The 23,536-nt window shown below is 41.0% G+C and overlaps 1 protein-coding gene across 1 annotated transcript; it reads right to left on the bottom strand.

Moving 5' to 3' along the window:
- Nucleotides 1–7,176: 7,176 nt before the first annotated feature.
- Nucleotides 7,177–21,727, bottom strand: LOC140508346 (uncharacterized). Its single transcript, XM_072616194.1, has 4 exons — nucleotides 21,402–21,727; nucleotides 20,265–20,391; nucleotides 19,265–19,351; nucleotides 7,177–12,500 (listed from the first exon to the last, which is right to left on the bottom strand). The coding sequence occupies exons 2-4, from the start codon at nucleotides 20,296–20,298 to the stop codon at nucleotides 11,566–11,568; spliced, it is 1,056 nt and encodes a 351-aa protein (XP_072472295.1). The 5' UTR covers nucleotides 20,299–20,391; nucleotides 21,402–21,727; the 3' UTR covers nucleotides 7,177–11,565.
- Between the last annotated feature and the right edge of the window lie 1,809 nt (nucleotides 21,728–23,536).

Genomic DNA, 23,536 nt, shown 5'->3' on the forward strand with positions numbered 1-23,536 from the left:
CATTCTGAATCCTTTTGGGGATCTGTTGAGACTGATTGTCTCAAACATGTAAACATCATGTGATATTGAAGGTGGAATTTTGTAAATTTCCTAAACTACTTCATTACTTCAGACAACTTCTTTCCAAGGCTGAGAAAATTTGATGACCTTGCTCAAAAGGAAACCCCAAGGTATCTACCTGCTGAGTCCCCTAACACCTGGCTAGAAAAGGAGAATTTACAGGCTCCTTTGTCCATTTCGAATTATTTTTTCAAATTAACAAAAATTATAACAACAAAATAAAATCAGATTCATAATAGTATAAGTAATGTAAATTTATTGTGGATCAAATAGAATCAATTCGTTCGAAAGCATTTCTGAATTTTCTCACCGAGATAATCATTATATCCATTTATTGACTTAACACTCTAGACTGATTGCGGTCAGATACTAGGACAGAGTCATTTTGATCCGATGATGCTCTTCATTCTTATCATCATAATTTCTAAATGTACTGCCTTAATGCCGCATTTTAAGAGTATTTTTGTGACAGCATAATCCACCTATAAAGGGTTAAACATCACAAGCATCCTAAGAGGAGAAATGAGACCATATTATAATTTAGTTTAGGGCAAATGTAGTTCCATTTGCCACCAAAATGTCAAAATATAGGACCCATTCCTTTGGGTCAGTCTACTGCCAAACTTTTCTTGTGGCAGTCTTTCTCTTCAGAAGCAGAAGATACTGGGTCCCAAAGCTGAAAGGAGGGAGAATGAGCAATGATGGGTAGATAAGGGAGGAGGTACTCTCAAGAGGAACCAGTCTCTTGAATTTTGGCCCAGGTAGAATTTGAGCCTCACAGTGGAAGTTGGTGGACTAGGAGAAGGTTAAGGCTGAAGAGAAGCCATTACCATGGTCATGGCATTGCAGCTGATAGAGACCAGAAATGAGGGCAGAGAGGAAGGCAGGGGCCTGAGTTTCTGGCCCTGAGTGTTGAAGAAAGGAAGAAGATGATCCTGGGACCTGAGGACTCAGGCAGAGAGGATCTATATCTTGGAACCCCCCAGAAAAGTTTTGGCCCACTGAGGCCCATGGGGCCTCTTCTGATTTGCATATGACCTACCTTTCTAAGCAAGCTCTGCCTTGAACTCCTCCTCCTGCTAATCTCCCTACTTAGAGGAACCAACCTTTTGAGTTGAGATCACTGTTTCCTAGAAATCCAGGGCTGGGCTTGCAGGTGCCAATTAGGTCTGAACCAGGAGATCAGAGAGGTCAGATGGCCTGCCTTTATTCTAACTGACTGGCCTTCAAAGAACAAGAAGTGGTCTTTGATGCCACCTTCATACTAGGGTTCCTGCTTCATTCAGTCCTCTAGTATTGACCCAGAGGCCCTGCTCTCCTGACTGGGGAGACCTCTCAACAACCCTACCTTTATCCCCTAACTGCTGCTGTCAGGCCATCTGGATGCCACCCCTTCCCTATCTCTTTCTTCCCTTACCTCTGGGAAGCACTCACATCCAGCTCTTATCACTGAGTCTTTGATACAGTAAGTGGGTCATTGTTTTCCAAAGTGAATTTTTGAGAAAACATAATTGACTCCATTGGATGCTTTGCTGACTGTTCTTACTTATATCAATGTACTGAATGTTCCCTTCAGTATCTCTCTTCCCCCAATCTCTTGGAGAAAACTCATAGGACTGACTTATTGTGCTGGTTTTCTGTCTAAGAAGGCACAAAGGGCTTGGCAAATATTGGTTAACTACCTGCCTAATCAAGCAGATAGTGTTTTCTTTGGACTGGTGTAAGTAGCTATGCTAAAGACCTTTGGACCAGACCTTTTTAACTCTACTTCTAAATTCATGATTTTTTTCCTTTTCCTAAAAATGTACCTTTTCCTCTCCATGTCCCCTGACCTAATTTTACCCAACACTTCTTTGTAAGCCTGCTTATGAGACCTCATGGATCCTACTCAAAGGATAGGTGTCCTGACTGTGTGCTTGCCCCTGCTACTTGTCCTGGCAGAGAATATCTCAGGGTCTTCTGAGGAACTGTGAAACACATATGTCCATCACCCACTCCTGGAATGTGTCACACTTTTGAGTGATCAAATGAACCACAATTTACCATCTGTCTATAACCTGGACTCCCTTATTCTGGTGTTCCTAGATGACCCTTACAATTCTTACAACAGCATTAACTGAAATAATATTTATGTGATTCCTGGCACATAGCAGACACCATGTGACCAGCCTCTTAACCATTTCCATTCTTCTTGCACTTTGGTCCTCTTTTCTCTGACCTAGGGACGCTGATCTCCTGGCTGATCCTTGACCAAGACCCTCCCTCCCCTTACCCTATGCCTTCCCAATGGCTGTGTCTCATGCTGGGAATTTCGTCTCCTTCACCTGGGCCTCCTGGCTTCCTTTGTATCTCAGGTAACATTTTACCTGAAAATAAGCTTTGCCTGGTCTCTGACATTGCTAGGAACTTCCCTCACAGGGTGCCTCCCATCCATACTGTACAGATTTTTTTGGACACAGCTCATGTGTTGTTCTCTCTCCACTGGACTATGAGCTCCTGGAGAGCAGGGACTGTCATTTCTTCAACCTTCCTTTGCATCCCTAGTAGGTTAGCACAGTGCTTGGCACAGAGGAGTCACTTTCTAAATGCTTGCTGACTTGGCCTAAGAAATGGGAAATGGGAAGGATTCAGAGAGACCTGGGAAGGTTTGTGTGGCCTGAGGCAGGAAATCATGAGCAGAACCAGGACAATTTCTGCTTTGCTGACAGCACTAAGAACAACCTCCATCTAACAGGATAAGGCTTCTTGGCTGTCTTTGATTCCAGGTTTACTGATGCTGGTCAGGTCTATGGATTGATAATGTTTAATATAAAATTTTAGAATAATCTCTTTGTTCTCTCTGAAGCAAACTCAGAGAGTGCCTCTTCCTATGTCAGCAAAAGCCAGCCAAGGCCGACTCTACACTCCTTCAGGAGACCTTTAACCTAAGACACTATATCTTGAATAATGAGGCTTTCCTTTGTATCTTATTATCTATAGACACATACTATGTTATGGCATATTAATGGTAAAGAAAAATAGACATCTTAGGTCGTAATTTCTATTGAACTTTGTTTAGCCTTTTCCTATGTCAGTTATCGGTTTAGGGCAGGAAGCCTGCCACTCACTAGTGGTGGGATTTCCTTCCTTGTCACCGAGACATATGTTTACCCAGCTGGAATCGCAAGGCCCGACCAACATGACTTTGTTAATTGTCTTGTCTTACTAAATTTATGATTTGTTCAACTAGGAGAGTTCCTTTCTCACAGCAAAATGTATATAAGCCAGAAGATTTCTGCACTGGGTAGCCAGAACATTTCTGTCTCCATAATGCATTATGTTACTGTTTTCTTTAATAGGGAATTGATTAATTAATTAAATCATAAAATGTATGCATTCAGCCTGTTGCCTTTTCTTAACAAAGCTTTCAGGTCAACAGGATGGACTGCACTCACCTGGGATGAGGTTCTCTGGGTGCCATGAGCCATCCCCTCTGGTTCTAGGCTCTTTCCTAGGAAAGGGCTTTGGTCTCTGCAAGCTGACCTGGGGAGGGAGAAGAATGTCAGACTGGGAGAGATATTGTCTTCTCCTTCTCTTCCCAGGGTGGATACTGACCTGCAAGGAATGACACAGGGTGAGCTCCCAAAAGGGTTACAAAGGCCCTGCTCTGCCCTCAGGGGAGATACTCCATCTCAGGAAGAGGGCAGCAGGGAGGGTCAGGCTTGGAAAGGAGCTTCATCTGAGAGGAAGAGGACTTGCCAACTTCTTTAACTCCTTCCCTTTGACCTCATTCCCCTCTCCCATCCTCCTGAAGAGATCCAGGAGGCAAAACGGACTTGGGATCCCAGATGGCATGAGACCAGGCAGAGCTTCAGTGACCCCAGACCCTGAGCTCTGTCTCTAAGTGACCCTATGGGTAAGATTTGTAGGTTGGGGTTGGCAACCTAGGACTTTGGGGATGTGACAGGGAGCCTCGACAAGTAGCAGGGCCAACCAGTCAGGCCGTGGAGGGAGGCCTGCTCCTGGGAAGTGTGGAGGACACTCACCAAAGTTCATAAGGGGAAGATGAGGCTTAATGGAAAGGGAAGCCAGCTGAATTAGGGTGTAAGGAGGGGCCCTTGTTCAGACTCCCTGGCACCTGCATATGCAGAGTTGGCTCCAAGAAGGTAGAGAGATCTCAACTCTAAGGGAAGAAAGCAGAGAGAAAGATCTCACTCAGATCCTAGGGCTTTTACTTCCGGCAAGCCTACTTTCAGTGGGTCCTCCTAATCCTAGGAGTCCTGCCCTGCTCTCCCCTCAGTCTGACGGAATGACCCCTCTTTCTCCCTCCTTTCCAATCCCATCCCAAGCTTCCAAACTTCCAGAACCACCACCCACTTTGCTGATCATCTCTGAGTTCTCCTCCTCCCCCATCCCTCTACCTCTTTTCCTCTCTTACCCTGCTCTGGGACCCAGTCCCTCATTCTCAGCAAAATCATCTGACCTTCTTCTGCCTCTCCCCCTACTACATTCATCTTCTTTCGCAGGAGGATATGCCCAGCCTACATATCTTCTGGTTCACCCACCTATCCCTCTCTCCTGATTCCCTCCCCTCTCACACCCCCCTTTCTTTTCTGCAGCCTGGGGCCAGACATGCCCACCATCACTGAACTCTCCTCCTAACTGGAGACATTTACCACCTTGGCCCATCTCCATTCTTGACCTTCCATATCCCAATCACAATACTGAGGAGATATTTCCCTCTGTCTAGATTTTATTTCCTAAGAGATGTTCTCTCACTGAAAGACAGCTGGATCCTAATGAGGAGCTAAGACTAGGACATCAGGACATCTGCTACCAGTGCATATGTTACAGCTCACATTATAAACTTTCTCTACCCATTTATATAAACCTGCACATCTCCCTGTACATCTAGGGGTTTGACTGTGGCTTGGTTAATCAATTGAAATCCATTCCCTGAGAGGTCCCACTCTTTCCCTTTTCACCCCTCAAAACCCAGGTTCTAATGGGAAGGGGAGAGGTGAAAAAAGTAGGAAGTGTTGGTTCTGGGACACAAGGATGGCAGGAAATTAGGAAGAAGATCGGAAAAAGATTGACCTGGAATTGTGGTGGGGTGTTTGGGGGGCTCAATAATCTATCACCTTAATGATCCCTTTGGCATTTTTTTTTTTCAAAAGTAAAGACTGTCCCCACCCTCCTGGACCTTATCTTGCCATGGGGAGTGATGGGCAGGGAGGGGCTATAAGGCTGTACTGGGGAATGGGGCTTTAGGACGTAGATTGACACTCAAAATCTAGATATTGCAGCAGAGTAGGTACAGATCTCAATGCTTGTTAGCTGAATCAAAAAGGAGAGGGAAAGTTTGGGGATGAAAATGAAGCAAAAAGAAGAGATACAGAGAAAAATATAGAGATACAAATATATTCTTGGCTTGGTGGAAAAGCTTACTGGTCATTTGAGAATTAAGAGCTTTTTTAGAGCTTTTCAAGGGAACTCAGGGATTCTAAGGAGGGATGGCCTTTTAAACATGGGAATAGTCAGCATAAAGACTAAGTCTGGTGGATGGAGCATCACAAAGGAGGAGAAGCCAAAAGGCCAGTTTGGCAGCTCAGTGCTGTGCGAAGAGGAACTTTGTGTAACCAACTTGAAGAGGTTGCTGGGGCGAGGATCTTAAGAACTTTAAAATAGCAAACAAAAACATCTATAAATTTCTCTTAGATATTAGGGGAGCCACGGGAATTTACTGAGTGGAAATGACATGGGATTATGTGAACCACTGAACTTTAGACATGTATAGGTCCATCACCTTTAGCTTAGTTTTTTCCCCCAATCCTATTAAGTTAATCCAGTTATGTTCCTGTATAAATCCCATGAGTGGAGGTGGCTCATATGGGTAATTTTATTTTCTTGGCTCCATAAAAGAAAGTTCTTTTTGCAGCCAGTATTCTAATGTGGGTCAGGAGAATAGTGGAGGGAAGGGGTACAGATAGTACTTAAAAGAAAAAAAATGAAAGGGAAAAGTAGCAAAACTGCAATACTTAGAGATAACAATATATCATTTTCAGACTTAGACAAATTGAAAAGACAGACAAGAAAGAAGTTAAGCACATACAAGTAATTTGAGAAACATCCACAATAACAGAATTGTTTATTCCTGAATTAGAACAGAAAGGAGTATACCTAATAGCTAACATGTTTCATGGTTGTTGAATCCTTTCCCAGGAATCTGACTCTCCATGATCTAATTTGGGTTTTTCTTGGAAAAGATACTAGAGTGATTTACCCCAGTGATCATACGAACTCTGTTTTCAAATGAGATTTTTCTGATTTCCAAACTTTGGGTTTGTTTTTTTTTTTGCAAAGTAGAAGGAATGTATAGAGAGGTGCACCAGACAATTAGTTCATGAAACCAGGCAGGGTTTCAAAGCTTTGCCCTTGACATCATGAGAGGCGAAGCCTTGAAACTGGGCTCAGATTTGATAGATTAAGATATAATTATAGTTGAGTGTGGTTGAATGTACTTGCATCAAAAACACTCAAGCACATTTTCAACACAATCAAGAAGATCTGGAACTCAAAATGGCTATTCTTTTCAGGGATTTGCTGCTTACAGAGGTCACTTATACTGAGGGGAAGGGAAATCAGAGCTTAGCAACTGACACCCATAAAAGTAGAAGGTATGGACTCAGGAAGGAGATGTCAAAGCAAATGAGTAAGATGATCACAAGGAGGAAGTAGTCTATAATGAACTGAATAATCAGGGCATAGAAAGATCCCTACAATGGAATGGTATCCTCTCTATCATCTGCAAGAATTCATATTTCTGAGAAGAATAACAGAAAAAGGTGAGGCAAGGAAAATATCTCAAAGGCAATAGCAGAATCTCTTTAAAAGAGGAAAGCTAAAATAAGTGCTTCAAAATTATTAATGCCACAAGGAATACAGAAAATAAAGAGGGACCAACATTTGAATTAAAAAATCAAAGGGTAGTCAAAAACAAAAAATAAAGAAGAGAGAAAGAGGGAGATCCTTTCAAGAAAAAGGCACAGCAAATAAAATGAATGAAAAGCTAAAATAATTTGAAGGAGAAGAAAGAAGAATTGCTTTAACAATTGGTGAAAATGACAAAAAGAAAACTATGATTATTTGATTGTTTTATTTTGAAATTCACAAATCTGAAATAAAATGAACATTTTATATACACCATAAAAGAGAAAAAGAGGATTGCACATGAAACAAATTCTAATATGCAAACTAATATGTATAGTTTGACTTTTTTTTGAGGTAATAAAAAAATTCAAGATGGAACTTTGAAAACTGTTTTCATTACTTCTGTTCCATCACATGTATTATACAATCCATCAATTTCCTTCATTATTATTTTGGGGTTAGGAAGGAAATTCTATTTTTAGTTGACCTTCCACTGCTATCTTCTCCTACCCAAAATTGGATAAAAGCAACAAAATATTTGTAGTGAAAGCACATAGTCAAGGAAAAGAAATTGCCCCACTGTCCATTCCCCAAAATATACTTTTCACGTACATCTTGTATGTACATATATACATGTATCCATCACCTCTTGGTTAGGAGACAAGTTACATAGATCCTGATAATTTCCTGGTATAGTGGTCGATTATTATAATAAGAGGGGTGACACCTTGCCAAGCTGTTACCCTTCATGTTATTCTCTGTAATGTGCATTACTCCATGCTAAAAAAAAAAAAAAAAAAAAAGGAGGCAAGTTGCAGAGATCCATAAGAGGTATGACATCTTGCCAAGGTGTGAGTCTTCAGAATGTTGTTATTGTTATCAATTACTCCCCGTAGTCTGCATTAGTTCATGCTAATCTTCCTGATTTTCACCGAAATTCCCTGTTTTATGGCATATTATTACTTCATAAAATTCATATACCAAAATTTATTCAGCTGTTGCCCTACTATGGAATATCACCTCTTACTTTCCAGTTCTTTGGCATGACAAAAGGAGCTGATCTCAATATTTTTGTATATTTGGTTCCTTTTCCTTTAAGGAAATATAACCTATAGTGTTATCACTCAGTCAAAGTGTGCACCCAGTATTGTGATTTTGTGTGGGGAGGGTGGGGAGGAATTCACAGCTTTAGTAAAAGCAAAATAATTAATGTGATTATTTTCCCACAACTTTCAACTCTTCAAATTTTTTTGTGTTATCTTTGTCAAATGCATGGGGGTGAGGTGGAATCTGAGAATTCATTTAATCGCATCTATTTAATTATTTATTTGAAGCATTCTAGTTTAAGTTTGTTTTAATTATATTTATTTTCTCCCCCACTGATCTGCCCCCTTTCAGGTGAAAAAGAAAATATACAACTTCTAACAAATACACAATCAAGAAAAACAAATTCCCTATATCTATGATTCTCATTTTATCACCTTTATCAATCTGAAAATCTAATTATTTGTGATCTGCATTGGAAATTATAATTTTTTTTTTCACAAATGGATTGATAATTTGCAATTCTCCCTTTCAAAATTGCCTGCACGTAGCTTTTGACCATATGTCTACTGCATCCTTTCTTTATATTCTTACATATAACCAGTATCTGTTCTTTACATACCTAACAGAAGAGGCTTTTGTGAGGGAAACCTGCTACAAATGTTTCCCACTGAATTGCTTCCCTTTAAATTTTAGATGTTTTTAATGTGATGAAAATTCCTCATTTTATTTTGTGTTCCTCTCTATTCCATGGAGATGAACTCTTCCAGTATCTATAATACCATCTCTTCATGATTGCACTCATTTCTTTGAAATGATGTTTTATATCTAAGTTGTGTATTCATTGGGACCTAATCTTGGTTGATAGTGTGATAGACTGGTCCATAAGTATTTTTTACCAGACTAATTTCCAGTGCTGCCAGCATTTTGTGATGGTTAGTAAGTACTGGCAGTATAGTTGAGGTCTTTGGAGTGATTAAAGACAAGGTTACTGCAACTGTTTTCTTTTGTATATTACACAGCTGATCAGTTTCTCAAGGTCCTTATTTTAAAGTAGGATGTAATAGTCTAGATGACTACCACTTTCTGGTACGTTTCAGATGTGGTCCTCCTACACCCTGGTTCCTAGAATATTGAAAGAGGTTATGAGAAAGAGACATGTGAACATATATCTAGAATTGGAATGGGACCACGGAAGCCATTGAATCCAACATCTTCATTTTAGAGATGAGTAAAGTTAGGCACAGAAAGGGTATATACAGCTAGAGAACATCTAAGTCAGGATTTGAGCTTGTTTTCCCTGATTCTAAACCCATTATCCATTTAAATTAGAGCCTTCCTCTACTTTGTTCTGAATATCAATTTGAATTTAAAGAAAAATGAGTAAGTTGTCCATATGTTTTAGTTTTCTGACTTTACTATGAAGTTAGGATCCAAGGAAAGATCCTCCATAGTCATTTAATATTTGCAAAGTATTTTACAAATAGTCTCATTTAATTCAATTCTCATTTCAAACCTTGGAGGTAGGTAGTCTTATTGGAGCATTTTACAGATGGAGAAACTCAGGCAGGAATAGGTTACATGACTTGCCCAGGGACATTCATCCAGCTAGTTAATGCCAGAGACTGAAACTGTATTCAGGGCTTGTGGCTCCAACCACAGCACTTCATCCACTGAGCCACCTAGCTACTTAAAAAAAGCATTGCAGAAACAGATGTCCAACAGTTATCAAAATATTTATATGAGGAGTTTTTGTGGCCTGGAAACAAAGTAAGTACCAATTAAACAGAGAATGACTGGAGAAATTGTAGCATATAAATATCATGAATTGTGAGTGGTGACAAACATTAGGATTTCAGAGAAAAATTCATCATAATGTTTTAGGCACAGTGTGAAATCTGAGATATTTAATGAGGTCTCTTTTGTTGAGGGGTCTAATGAAGTCTCCCATCTTCCCTTCCCCTCCTTTCTCCTCCCTTCCCTTCCCTTCCCTTTCCCAAAACCTTAAACCTACTGCACTCTGAAGCTGGGATGCCAATGGGTCCCTGCCCAAGGGCTCTTCTGGACCCTCCTAGCTTAACAGTGATTATCAATAGTAACTATTGCTGTTTCCCTTCCAGCCTGATGTCTTTCCTTTCCTTGGCCTCATTAAAGGGGCCATGCCCTGGCTACTTCTCAAACAGTCCTACTCAATAAATGGGCATTACTTCACCCTAAGTGAGTACCTGCAAAGACCTTGGCCTAAAGGGCCCAAGGTCTCCCAATGCATCCTGGGTCATCTCCAGTCATCCTGATGAATATCTGGTCACTGAACTCAGATGGCTCTGGAGGAGAAGTGAGGCTGGTGGCCTGCACAGCCCTCTCTTACTCAAAACAAAGTCAAGTGCAAGTCATGTCATTTCTCTGATGGCATGGTCCTCTTTGGCAACAAAGGACGAACACAATTTCTATATCATATGAATTTTCTGATGAATAATAAGAAGTGAAGTCTTTGACACACTGATCATTTTCCTATTTCTCTCTACTGTGAATTTTCCTGATTTAAATAAGCTGAGTGATATCTAAAAGCTCTTTCATGTATATGATACTCATTACATTTTTTTCCAGTGTGGATTCTCTGAAGTGCAGGAAGCCTGGAGCTGTTTGTGAAAACCTTTCCATATTGATAACATTCATAAGGCTTCTCTCCAGTGTATATTCTCTGATATGCAGCAAGACGAGCTCTGTGTGAAAGTCTTTCTATATTGATTACATTCAAAAGGTTTCCCAGCAGTGTAGATTCTTTGATAGTAGCAAGATTGCCCTTCATTGTGAAATCCTTTGAACAATGACAGAATTCTGATAATAAATGATTGTTAATATGATTATTAAAATGATTATTAATAACCAATGATTTGGGGAGATCCAAAGTTCCCCCTTTCCCTAAAATCGTTTCAAAGTTCAGTCTCTGAAGGTTGAACGTTCTCCTTAATCATGGTAAGACACTCCCAACCTTACAAGGCATTTAATCTAAGGTGGGGAAGCCCATGGTGCTCTACACAGGTTTGGCTGGGAATCAATTCTTTGACTAGATAGCCCAAGGCAATTTATAAGTAAACGACATACTCAATTTTACATTCCTCCAGCACCTCATTAAAATATTCATTCTCATCACTTGTGAACTAATCAGAGTTGATTACCACCCAGCATATAAACTGTGAGCCCACCACCATGAAGGGTCTTTGACGTTTGAGAGTGCCACTGATCCTTTTATCAATAAAATGCTAGCATTTTAAAAAATTATTAATTACTCAGAAACTGTGGCTGTCAAACTTTTTAAATGTCATATTCATAAGGTTCCTCTCCAGTGTGGATGCTCTCCAGTTTAGCAAAGTTGGCCCTATGTGTTGAAGCCTTTCCGCACTGATTACATTCAAAAGATTTTTCTCCAATGTGGATTCTTTGATGTCGAGCAAGACTGAAATTATCTCTGAAAGTCTTTCCACATCAATCACATTCAAAAGGTTTCTCTGCAGTGTGGATTCTCTGATGGGCAGCAAGATGGCGCTTCTTTCAGAAAGTCTTTCCACATTGATTACATTCATAATGTTTCTCTCCAGCATGGATTCTCTGGTTTACAGCAGGCCTGGAACTCTGTGTGAAAGGCTTTTCGTATTGATTATAATTATAAGTTTTCTTCCTAATGTAGACTCTCTGATGGGAAACAGTAGCTGAAATATTTCCACATGGATTACATTCATAAGGTTTCTCTCTAGTGTGGATTCTCTGATGGCCAATAAGAATTGATTTGTAGCAAAAACCCATTCCACATTCATTACATTTATAAAAGTTCTCTCCAATATGAATCTTCTGATGTTTAATAAGGTCTGAGTTCCAATCAAAGGTCCTCCCACATTGATTACATGCATGTATTTTCATTCCAGTATGAAATCTAGGATAGTAAGGAAGAGATGAGTGATGGGATAAAGTTATTACACATTCATTATATTCATGAGACTCTTTTAAATTGTGACATTTCTTATGAGTCAAAAGGTTAAAGTTTTGCTTGAAGAGCTTTCCACTTTTATTGCTTACATAAAGCGTTTCTCCAGTATTTTTCTGATATCTAATGACATCTGAACTCCAGCTCATGGCCATTTCCTGTTGATTACCTTGATATATTTGCATTTGAGGAGGCTTCTCCTGGGGCTGAAAAAGCTCTACTTGTTCAGGAAAGGATTTGCTATATCTACTATCCTGCAGATCGTCATTCCCTGAAGTCATTTTTTTACAGTGATTTAAGACTGAAGACTGTCTGACTCTCTTTCCAATTTCATTAACTTCACAGTAACTCCTTGGATTTTTATCCACTTTCATATTAGAGTTGCGGATTTCTCTCAAATTGAAGTCACATGCACCATCACTCATGAATCTTTGCTGGTCAGATTCTTCCATAAAAGTTCTCAGCTTTGTAGTTGTCTCATTCACTTCAAACTTGATCTCTGCATCTGATGAAAACAAACACATACAATGAAAGACAGACATACATGTATGTTCTTTCCACTTGTGCCAGAAAATAAACTGATCTATATTCTATTTCTCAGTCAAAAAGAGGAATTTTCAAACTTAAACAGGCAGAATCAATGTTTGGAAACACCTTTTGGTCACATGTGGTTTTATTTTAGAAAAAGCTTTACATACTGTAATACTGCATTCTCACAGCAAACCGAGGCAGGCCCAGTATTCTCATTCCCCTTCACATTTCAGGCTAAGACCTCATAATGCCTGAGTTACCTGGCCACTGTCCTCAGAGCTGACACTAAAATTCAAACCCTGTGACTGATTGTGCTCTTCCCACAGTATCTGATGGCCTTTCTCCATTTCACTCTCTGTCTTTTCTTCCAGTGCCTGTTGTTGTTTACACTTATAATTTTGTCAGCCTCAGGTAATCTCCCTGCCATTCTGTCGTGGCCAGTTTGGATGCACTTCCTCATGGTCATTTGTGGTAAATTTCATATGCTAAATTGAGAAACAGGTTTACTCTTCTTAACTATCATGTAATAATTTTCAGTGTCACATCTAACTTTTCTTCTATTCAGATCTAGAGATATTATACTACATACTGCACATATACTAAATATTCATATGAATTTGTTATCACATACAATATTTCATACAGTATCAGGAGCCCATTATCTTTTTATCAGGAAGAAAACAGCATGATTCACTATTGGTGAATCCATGGCTCATTGAGTGGTTCATACAACTTTTGGAGACTCATGATGGTGTCCAAGGGGCTTTAGGTAAAAAATTCATTAATGGCACTTTACGTAGTAAAGAATTGCCCAGTTTTGTTACCAATATCTTTTCCCCTGGGAAAAGAAGTATATACATGTTTGAGGCATAATGGATTTCTTTGGTCAGTGATTCCAAATCATCATGATGAGGCAGAAAATGACTGGTGTTCATGCAGGGATTCCATCAAACTCTGACCACAGCTAAGTGTGACATATGGTTTTGGTTTCTCACTCTGTCCTCAAATGGTGTCCACATTGCCATAAAAGTCTGACATACAAGTGCAAGTCAGTTCCCAGTGGATGACTGCAGGGATGTCCATATCCTCAACTGCTTTCTTTACACTGTACCAGAATAGCTGCCTCAGTTCAAGGTTACCTTGTAATCTTATCTAATCATGTTGTAATCACCATATGAAGAAGTTACAAATGTTTGCATTCTGCCAATATAGATGGGAAGGTTTTTGAAAAACATACCCCGAGGCACACACGCTATAAGCCACCTTGAACCACCATGGACCATCACACACATTCTACAAAAACAGACCTTCTATACCTTCTCTTTTCAATTTTAAGGGTACTTTCTAATGTGAATTGATCTTTTACTCATGTTGCTGTTCTAGCAAATTTTCAAAGGAACTGGTTGGTAACCCAGGTCAGTCTTTCCAGAGTTTCTGTGGGAGCGTGGCCCGTGTGTGAGCGGTAGAAAGAAAAGTTATATCTGGAGAGTACTTTCTTTATGAAGATTCCTTGATATAGAAAAATTGTTTATCAAACAGCAAAGCAATACATGCATTTGAATTTCAAGTACGTTTACCATTTAGTACACTATTTGTCCATCTTTTACATAATAATTTTAGACATATTTTTATATTTTATTCATATATGTTATTAATATATATATTGCATTTTATGTAATAATGTTTATATAATAACTAGCCAGTCAATATTTTGTTGACTTGCCTAAAGGCTAAAAAATATTAATTTCCATCTCTCAACAAGAGAGCTTGTAAAATTCTCCAATCATTTTCTCTCATCCATGTGTGAGGAAACATTTTCACTCTAGTTAGGGCACAAATAAAAATACAGCTGGTTCTTCTTAAGGTAAGTAGACTGTTCCACAGGCCTTCCCTTCCCATTCTTTCACCTCCACAGCTTCGTGGTCTCTTGGCTGGAGCTGCTTCCAATGCTGGAACCCACAAGGCCAGAACAACTTCACTGTTTAGGGTACAGGACCCCTGGTACATCTGCCCTTGGGTCCTGCTGCCCCTACAGAGTTGAATTTGCATAATGCTATTTATATAAAACGAGAACTGCTTGGACATCTCTTAGCACAGTGGGTAGAGATGGGCCTAGAAGCCTGCAAGAGCCAAGTTAAAATCCCACCTCAGAAGCTTATCAACATTATGTCCCCAGCAATTCATTTAACCTCTGACTGCCTGTTTCCTCAGTGTAAAATGGGGAATGTAAATGTCAAATTCCTCCACTGTAAAACGGAGATAATAACGGCATCCACCTCCCAGCAGTGTTGTAAAATCAAATGAGATTACCGTTGTAAAGCACTTAGCCTAGTAATAGGTATGTAGCAAGCAAGCAGAAATGCTGGTTACAGTTGTAGTATTAAAGCAACTTGATACAGAAACCAGACTGAAGACTGGACTTGTCAGGGAGTGAACCAAATGCGGCAAACTTTTATTGAGAGAAAAAGGTCCAACTGTGAAGTTAACTTCATGCATTATGTTATGTTCGACATTTTCCAAGGTGTAATGTATTTGATCCAAAATGCTCTTCCTATTCAACAACATTTGAAAGATAAATCTGAAGGGAAGTCTTGCAGTTAACGGTAAGCATGAGGTCTTACTGGATTTTTAAAAATTGTTACAGAAAGCCCCAGAGTAAATTTTCATAATTTAAAGTAGAATAAAATGTCATATTTTATAACTGCACAGGGGAATGAAAGTAATACTTTGGATCTTTGTGGGGTAAAAGTCATCTAAGTCATTAGAGCAAGCCCTTGATGTAAAAATTAAAACTGTTACGATATGCAGAACAAATGACTGGGTGGGGGAGGAGAGTTTCCCAAGTTCTTTCTGTTCTTGAAACAAGTGTTAAGAAGAGAAGGTTTGGGAACTAGTGCTCTGGAGTCCTGCTTGTCCATGACACTGATGAGTGCTGCTACAGTACAAACTCTTCTTGTTCTGCTCACTCTCTACATCAGTTGAGATAACTCGTTACAGGTTTCTCTGATGCTGCCTTTCATCACTTCTTTTCACTCTATAATCTCCCATTATATTCTTAGAGCATCATCTGTTTAGTTCTGTCCCAATACATGGGTACCATCTTGGCTCCCAGATCTTTGCAATAATGATTTTTAAAAAGCACCTATCATTCTGCATGGTGTAAATGGGTCTTTTTGTCCTTTCTATGATCTGTTTATAGGTCTAGCCCAGGGGTGGGGAACCTGTGGCCTTTAGGCCACATGTGGCCCTCTAGGTCCTCAAGTGTGGTCCTTTGACTGAATGGTTCTTAACTTGTCACTTGAGGACATGTAGCCTTGAGGCTGCAGATTCCCCATCCCTGGTCTAGTGGTTATCACTGGGTCAAAGGGCACACAGTGGAGTGAGTTGGGAAGATAGTTCCAAATGGTATTACAGAATGTTATCCTTTTATTTTATTTTAATCAAGGGTGTTTCTTTTACACAGGATGGTGTGGTGCTCTTTCTAATGTACTCTGCTGCTACCCTCCTCTGCTACAGGTGAAGTTATCCTACACATATTTAATTAGGAGAATTAATTAGGTTTTCTCCAAGATCCAAGAATGATCCTCTGACCTTTCTTCTTTGCCCCTGCCTCTATTCTTAGAAATAAAAGTAGGAGGGGGATGGGAGTGGGATCAACAGCAGTAATTGATCATAGCAATGGCATGATCCCCACTCCTCATCCCAGCCTGGCTTCCATCCATCCCCATCCCAGATGACAGCCCAGGACACTATCTGAAATTTATGTCCCCTTTATAAAGCTTCTGCTATGGTGCAAAGTTAGTTTCCACCATGAGGCAGCCAGATAACACAATGGACAGAGCACCAGGAAGACCTGAGTTCAAATCCAGACTCACAATTTCTACCTGTCTTTCAACACACAAGTCAAAATACTTCTATTTGTTTGTTTCCTTATCTGTAAAAGGAGGATAAAAATAGCACCTCCTTTCCATGGTTTTTGTTAAGCTTAAATATTTGTAAATTACTTGGCACTTAGTAGGCCCTATATAATGGTGGGAATGATCATTATTATTGGGACTCTGACTGTTTCCCCAGCAACTCCACTCTCCTTTATAAAAGGCTATTCTTCTCTCCTGTTCACTGATTTCCCTCCTGAACTTGATGCATTTCCATTGCAAAACAGTTCCTTTTGACTCAACTAAGAGTGAGACTCATGATCTGTAGCTTCTTCTCAAACCATCTTCACATTTGGACTATCCTTTACTTTCCTTTGTACCCCAGGGTTATGTAGGGCCTGGAAAGTAGTAGGCCTTCATCAGTTTATGTTGACAGACTGACTGGGCCCAGGGCTTATACCAGACCACAAACACTACCTCATTCCCTGGATACTGGTCTCATTCCTAATCTTCAAATGCAAGTTTTGGCTTCAGCCCTCTTTCTTATCCCTTATCGCCTACAAGGAATTACCTTTGTCTGATTCTAAGCCATATGGGTCCTAACCAGACCAAATGCTGGAAATCAAAAAAGGTTCCAAGTACCTCACAAATACCTAACCTTAGGGTAGTCACCTCCATATCAGACTATTTATTTTCTGAGAATAGAGACAAAGATTGGGCCTTAGAGAACAGGAAAGAAACCTTCTATTGATAACTTTGTGCACTAATCGGCCTTGGATCACTTCCAGTAAGGCAGTGGTTTCCATTATTACTCACAAGATGGGAAGACAGCAAAAATTGTGAAACTGGAATGTCCACAACCACTCCAAATTGAGGTTCCATGATCTCAGCTGGTTCCGCACTATGTCAAGGCAGCCATTGGACATCTCCTAGATTGTCTCCTTTCCTACTATCAACAGCAGCTTTTCCAGAACTTTCCATTCCTCACCTATTCTCTCCTTTCGTTTGGTTTCCTGAACATTCTCAGCTACACACTTGTTCTCATTTTATTTTAAAAATTGGAAATTTACAAAAAGCTCCCTTAACTCTTCATTTTTTTATTTTCATCCATTATCCTTATATCTCATGAAGAGGTGGCCATTATGGTTACCAAGGCAAGTCTATTACATGCACAAGTGATCTCAGTCTATTGTATGTTCCATCCAGCAAATTCCCTCCTGTACCATCAGAATTGTTCCAGAAAGAGTTTCAATCTCTCTTTTTACTGGTTCCTTCCCTACTGTCATAAATAAAACAATGTCTCCTTGATCCTAAAAACAAGCCTCACATGGTCCATTCATTAGATATTGACCTGCATCCTTTCTGCCTTTCATGGCTAAATAGCTAGAGAGAGCTTAGTGAAACACTTAGTGTTTCACACTCCTTTCATTTTCCTCTCTTCGAAATTCTGCACTCCAGGTTTCAACATCATAGCTCAATTGAAAGTCCTCTCTGAAAAGTTACCAATAATCTCCTAACTACTAAATCCATTTTTTTTTTCTCAATCTTCTTCCCTCTTGACCTCTCTGCAGCCTTTGACACAGTTAATTATTCCCTCTTCCTCTCTAGGTTTTAATGATAAGACTTTTTTCTGGTTCCCCTCTTACAACGTCCAAAACTGAACTTGTGAACTTTTCCCAAACCTTGCTGAATTCTTATTTTCTTATTGCTATACAGAGTACCATCCTCCAATCATCCAAGATCATGAACTGTCACCTACTCATCATCATCTCTTACACTCACATCCACCCATATTAAACACAGAGGAAAGTCATGTTGATTCTACCTTTGTAACATCTCTCCCATACATCCCCTTGTCTCCCAACATTGCCAGTTTCTTGGTTCACTCACCAATCACCTCACACCTGAGGCATTACTGAAACAGTCTTTTGCTTGGCTTCACTGAATCACTTCTCTCCCCTATTTACTTAGTCCTCCATCCAGGTGTCAAACCCATCTTCCTAAAAGGCACTTCTGATAATGGCCCTGTCTACTCCATAAACACCCTTGGCTCCCTGTCCCCAGGATCAAATACAGAATCCTCTACTTGGCTGTTAAAACCTTCTATCATCTGACCCTCTCCCACATCCCCAGTCTGCTTTCACCTTATTCCCTCTCCACATGTGTAGTAATCAGTGGTTCAGGCCTATTCTTTCCTCCTTTACCAGGATACTAATCTCCCTACTCTGTGTTTTTGCTGGCTGCCCCTCATGCTTGCTCTGGCTTCCCTAAGGTCCCACCTAAAATCCCTCATTCTATAATAAGTCATCTCCAGTCCTCCTTAGCCTTCCCTCTCCTGATTAGCTCCTGTTTATCCTGGATACAGTGGGTTTGTACATCCTTGTTCCCATTTTATCTTGCCACTAGACTGGGAAGTCCTTAAGGGCAGGGCTTGTCCCCTGCCTTTATTTGTATCCCTGGTGTTCAGCACAGGGACTGGCACATAGTAGGTGCTTTTTACTTATTTACTTGAATAAAGCCTAGGAAAGGGTGCATATTGGATTGGATATTCTCAGCCCTTCTTGGATGCTGCCAGAAGAGTTCTATGCCCTAAAGCTTCAAACAATGACTTCTTAGGGAATCAAAGACTTATCAGTGGAAGAGAACTGAAAGGCCAAGGAGTCTGAGCCCTTCTGCTGTATTATAGATTAGGAAACTGGGGCTCAGAGGTTCGTTACTTGCTCAGGATCCCACTGCTGAAATGGGTCTAAAAATAAATTCCAACTCAAGTCTGTCTGGCCCCAATTCTTGTACTCCCTTCATTATAACACAATGATGCCTCTTGTAATAACGGTCCTCATATACATGCTTTCATCTCACTCACCTGGCCAAGAATTCCTTGAGTTTTTTGGTTCTAGTGTCCTTGGTGCTTCTCCTTGATGAAAAGGGGAGATTAGAGATTCCTTAGGAACTAGAATATAGAATATATAAGAGATAAGTTAAGAGAAAAATATACAATTTAGTCCTGTTTAAGGAAATGAGAAGTTCAAGCAAGGACCACAAGATGGTTAAGTACACCTCAAGAATGGTTCCAATGGCATTGATCATTGGGATCTTGGGAGGGGGCAGAGATCATGCAGCCAGTTGGGAATTAGAAAATTTCACCTTTATTCACCTCTTTCACAGAAGGATGGGCACATTCCATAGCTTCCATTATCTAGAAATTAGAGACAGCTCTTACTGCAGTGTAAGAGGTCTGAGTCCAAACCAGCCTCAGCTACATGTTAGCTATGTACCCTGGAAGGTTATGTAACCTCTGTTGGCATCAGTTCTATCAAGTATGAAGTGGGATGATAATGGTACTAAACTCACAGGGCTGTTGTGAGGATGAAATGAGAATAACCAGGCAGGATTAGGAGCAAGGAGCTACACATTGATGCTCATTAACAAAAAGACTGTTCTAAAGTCTAGACCCATCCCAAAGAGGAATGGGTTGCCTTGAAAGACTGAGACTTCCCTTCACTACCCATCGTCAAGGAAAAGCTGAATGAGCTATCTTCAGAGATAAAATTCATATCCAGTTAGAAGATAATCTCTGAGGTTAGCTCCAAATCTGTGATTCTATAGCACTGGTTTCAGTCTTGACCTCAAGCTCCCCAAAATAGGAAAGAGACAATTTCAGGAGCAACATAGGAAAGTGCCAGCTTCCAATAATGTGATTCAAAGATCTTTCATAGGAAAACCAGGAACAAGGAGGACCGTGTTGAATGACTAGCACTTTTGCCTTTTGAATAACTGATGAATACCGAAACCCTACACACTGGGAAGGGAATGAAGACATTCCTTTGATGGCAGATTCAGTTACCAGAGGAAATGCTCCTTACCCAGTGACAGCAGGTTCTGGACATTCTCCAGCATGACCTCCTTGTATGGCTCTTTCTGAGAATGGTCCAACAGGTCCCACTCCTGCTAGGTGAAGTCCACAGCCACATGCTGGAATGTCACCAACTCCTAAACAATCAAAAGTCATAGAATTTGCAGTTGAAAAAGAATCCAGAATTCATGTAGACCAACCTTCATTAACTTATAGAAGGAAACTGAAGCACAGAAGGGATTTGCCCAAAACTCCTGTCACTTTTATAAGTGTCAGAGTCAACACTTGAAACCGTAGTCAATAACAGCCCAATGGAATGTTTAGAAAAGCATTTTGTATTTGAAATGAGAGTCATGTTGGTTAATAAAAGCTGGAAAATGTCTTACTATGAAATGCTTCTCCCTATAGAATCAGGGAGAAAGTTTGTGCTCTATCAGTGAGGTATGAGAATCTGTGGAGGAGAAAGGGAGGTGGCATGAAATTCCTCCTTATCAGAAGTGACATAAGTGTCATGTTATGAAAATTCTATGAATTATCAACTTGACCTAAGAAATGGAAAATGGGAGAGATTCAGAGATTCCTGGGGAGATTTGCGTGAGCAAAGGCAGAGTCAATGGCCAGGACCAGGAGGACAATTTCTACTCTGAAGATAACACAGTCAAGGACAAGAACTGGGAAGTCTTCAAACCTCTGCTCCAGGCCAGTCCAGAGAAGACTCAGTGAAGGGACTTTCCTTGACCTTCAGTCACTACAGGAGAGAGCCTGGCCACAAGAAACAGAGGAGGGTGAAAGAATTGTGTTTAGGGTGAGGGGAGTTAGGCAGGCAAAAAGAGAGAAAAGACATGATGCTACAGATAGGGATTAATAAATGAAGGGATCCCCCTTGTCAGTCAGTTGTTAATGAGGGGGAACTTAATACACACAGGGCAGTAATTGGAGGGGTTGGGGGTGTTAATGTCACATACTTCAAAACAGAGAAGAAGAGAGCAGGGCAATATGGTTACTACGGTACTCAATTTTACATCAGTTTTTGTAAAGAAATGAAGCATAGATAAAGAAATGGCCAGCCTCAAAGACAATCTTCCATGCTGATAGAAATGATCACTCTGGCTGACGGTGGTCAGGTGTGGAGATGGGCTGCACTCACCTGGGATTGGGGGCTCTGAATTCCTTTTAGCTCTGGGCTCCCAGATCTCCTTGGGCCAGGTCTTGATCCTCTGCAGGTTGGGTTGAGGAAAGACAAAGATCCCAGAGGAACAGAGATGTCTTTTCCTTCTCTTCCTGGCAGGAGGTTGACCTACAAAGATTTACAGAAGGTAAGATCTCAGAGGAGTTACAAAGGCCCTCTTCCTAACCTCACAGGAGAGACTCCAACCAATACAGGAAGGTAGCAGGTAGTGTGAGATTGGGAAAAGCACTGCAAGCAAAAATTATTTGCCACCCCCTGCAATGCCTTCTCTTTGTTCTCAGACCCCTCCCCCACCACCCTATAGAGACCCATGAGGCAGAAGGGGCTCGGGAGCCCAGAGGAGTGAGACCAGGCAGAATCTCAAAGACTACAGACCTAGAGATCTGCCTACAACTGATACAATGGGTGAGACAAGAAAGTGGGGTAGCTGTTCAATGGTAAAGGTAGGGGTGTGCGCCAGGACCTTTCAGATGTGGTGGGGATCTTGAACAAATAGCAGTGGCAGGGAACTGCTCTGGGAGCCAGGTGTGGGAGGGAGGCCTGCTCCTGGCAAAACCAGAGGATACTCACCAAGAGATCAAAGAGATAAGGTCAATGGAAAGGGCAGGCAGCAGAAGCTGGGTGTAGGGAGGGGTCCTCCCTGAGACCTACCTGGGACCTGCACATGCAGGGCTGAATTCCAGAAGGCAGAGAGATCTTAGCTCTGAGGAAAAAAGGAAGTAAGCCCTCCATTCAACAGGGAGAAAGTAGAGAGATCTTGGCTTCAAAGAAGAAGGGAGAGAGATCTTAGCTCTAGTGAAGAAGGCATAGAGGTCTCAGTTTCAAGGATTCTGGTTTTAAGCCACCCTTTGTGGGCTGGGTCCTCCTAGTACCAAGAGCCCTGTCCTGCCCCATCTGAAGCCCCAAGATCAAGCCTTACCTCCAGTGGAATCTAGGGATAGGAATTCAGAACATGGCCTGCCTCTCTCCCCCATAGCCTGCCCTCCATGAGCTGGAATGCCACTACCATTGAAATGATCCCTCTTCTGTCCTAGACTCTTCCCAGTTTTCCTGAATTCCACTCAAGTCTTTGAATTTCACCTGAGCTCCCACCCCCATGGCTGGTCAACCCTGAGAACTGCCCCTCCCCCATTACACCAGCACTTTTCTCCCTCTCCCTCCTTACTCCTCTCCATATTCTCAGGATCCAGAGACCCTGGCCTCTCTGCTGTTCCTCACTGATGACTGCATGAGCCAACTCTGCGTTTTCACTGCTTCCTCTGCCTATTTCCCCATGTCCTCAATTCTATCCCTCCTGGTCTCTGCCTCTTGGTTTCAGTGTTTTTGTTCAAATCTTGTCTAAAATCCCATATTCTGCAAGAAACCTTTCTTGGTCCACATTCTATGTTTCATTTCCTGCAAGTTACCATATTTATACATGCACATATATGTACATATATATATACACATGTACACACACACACATATAAATGTAGAAACAAACAAACATGACTAACTCTGTCATGTAGGTCTTACTGCCACCATTTTACAGTAGAGAAAACTGAGACTAACTCTCTAGGAAGTGTCTGAGGCCAGATTTGAACTCAGGTTTTCCTGAATCCAGACCCAGAACTCCATCCACTGTACCTCCCAGCTTCCTACTATGCATGTTTGCAAACTGTCTCTCATTTTCTTTTTCCTCCCTAGGAATCCCAAGCGGGCTATGAGTTGCTTCGTTCCTACTAGTACTGAATAAAAGCTTGTTGACTTTTTAAGTGACTAAATCCATTAGAACGTGAGCTCCTTTAGGCTGGGGCTCTTTCAGCTTGGTGCCCCCAGCACTCAGAATATGGCCTGGTACAAATCAGGGCTGAACAAATGCTTGTCAAATGATCAGGAGGGAATCCCCAGATCATGGGCATAGGAGCCATTCTCTTATTTTCTGCATTCTCAGATCTCACAGTATCAAGTGTATTCAAGGAAGGGGTCCCATTCTGAATCAAGGTTGGGGTCTGAGGAGCCTGAGTTCCCTCAAAGGCATAACTGCCACACATGGTATTCCAGGTGAAACTGTGTAATTTTCCTGAAGCACCTCATTACTTTCTTTCAGCAAC

This window comes from Notamacropus eugenii, chromosome 5 (genome assembly GCF_028372415.1).
Source record: "Notamacropus eugenii isolate mMacEug1 chromosome 5, mMacEug1.pri_v2, whole genome shotgun sequence".
NCBI classification, from domain to species: domain Eukaryota; kingdom Metazoa; phylum Chordata; class Mammalia; order Diprotodontia; family Macropodidae; genus Notamacropus; species Notamacropus eugenii.